The sequence below is a fragment of the Penaeus monodon genome, chromosome 24 (assembly GCF_015228065.2).
Source record: "Penaeus monodon isolate SGIC_2016 chromosome 24, NSTDA_Pmon_1, whole genome shotgun sequence".
In the NCBI taxonomy this organism is placed as follows: domain Eukaryota; kingdom Metazoa; phylum Arthropoda; class Malacostraca; order Decapoda; family Penaeidae; genus Penaeus; species Penaeus monodon.
The window spans coordinates 24,830,196-24,830,892 of NC_051409.1; the positions used below are offsets into that span (position 1 = coordinate 24,830,196).

At 57.7% G+C, this 697-nt stretch overlaps 1 protein-coding gene across 5 annotated transcripts in view; it reads left to right on the forward strand.

Annotated features, from left to right (window-relative positions):
- The window catches only part of LOC119588664 (regulator of G-protein signaling loco-like), a gene marked incomplete at its 5' end in the record, with an annotated part of 12,444 nt that continues 11,747 nt past the window's right edge, over positions 1-697 (forward strand). For all 5 annotated transcript variants that reach the window (XR_005230127.1, XR_005230128.1, XM_037937300.1 and 2 more), the window contains 1 exon segment: positions 1-470. Coding sequence is in view for 3 of the 5 variants with exons in the window: in XM_037937300.1 (XP_037793228.1) it covers positions 1-470 (470 nt within the window).

The following is a 697-nucleotide window of genomic DNA, read 5'->3' on the forward strand; positions in this document are numbered from 1 at the left end:
CTTTCAAGAAGAGGGCCGTGGTCAACGGCGACGTGGTGCTGAGGTCGGCCTCCTCCGTCGGCAAGGAAGATGTCGGCAGGAAGACCGTCGGTCGAAGGAGCATCGACAGCATCAGGAGGCTGAGCGGCGGCCAGCGGCGGCCGGAGAGCTTGAACGAGGGAACCATCTCCAGGAATAGCGACCCCAGCAGCGCCACCAGCGCCCTCGCCAGCAGCATGGCCTCCCTCAAGGCGCTCTTCGGCGTGGGCGGCGACGCGGCGGAGCCTCTTGGTTTCAGACGGATTCCTTCCAGGAGAACCCCCAAGAAGCCAGCCGCCGCCAGCACGCGCAGCGACCTCACGCCGAAGGCCAAGCGGCAGGTCAGGCAGCGCAACAACGATACGACTCCCAAGTCCAGCTCTACGTTTTATACCAAGTCGACGAGGACCATTCCAGCAGCCTCGCTGAAAGCCGATGAGAAGGATTCCGAGGTACGGTATTTCGAATTTGCAAAGAAGCGCAGCGCATCGCTTTTTGTCGCCGCTGTGCCTGCCAGTGCAGATGTTTACAGGGAAATGTGTCTAGTGATTACACTATGTAAATACGAATGCCGGGGAATAAAACTCTTCGATCATTACTGTTGACTTCATGTTGTATTGGCTCGAGCTGTTCTTTATCTTCGCAGTGGTGCGTTTTGTCTTGGAAGAAAGAGAGTGCA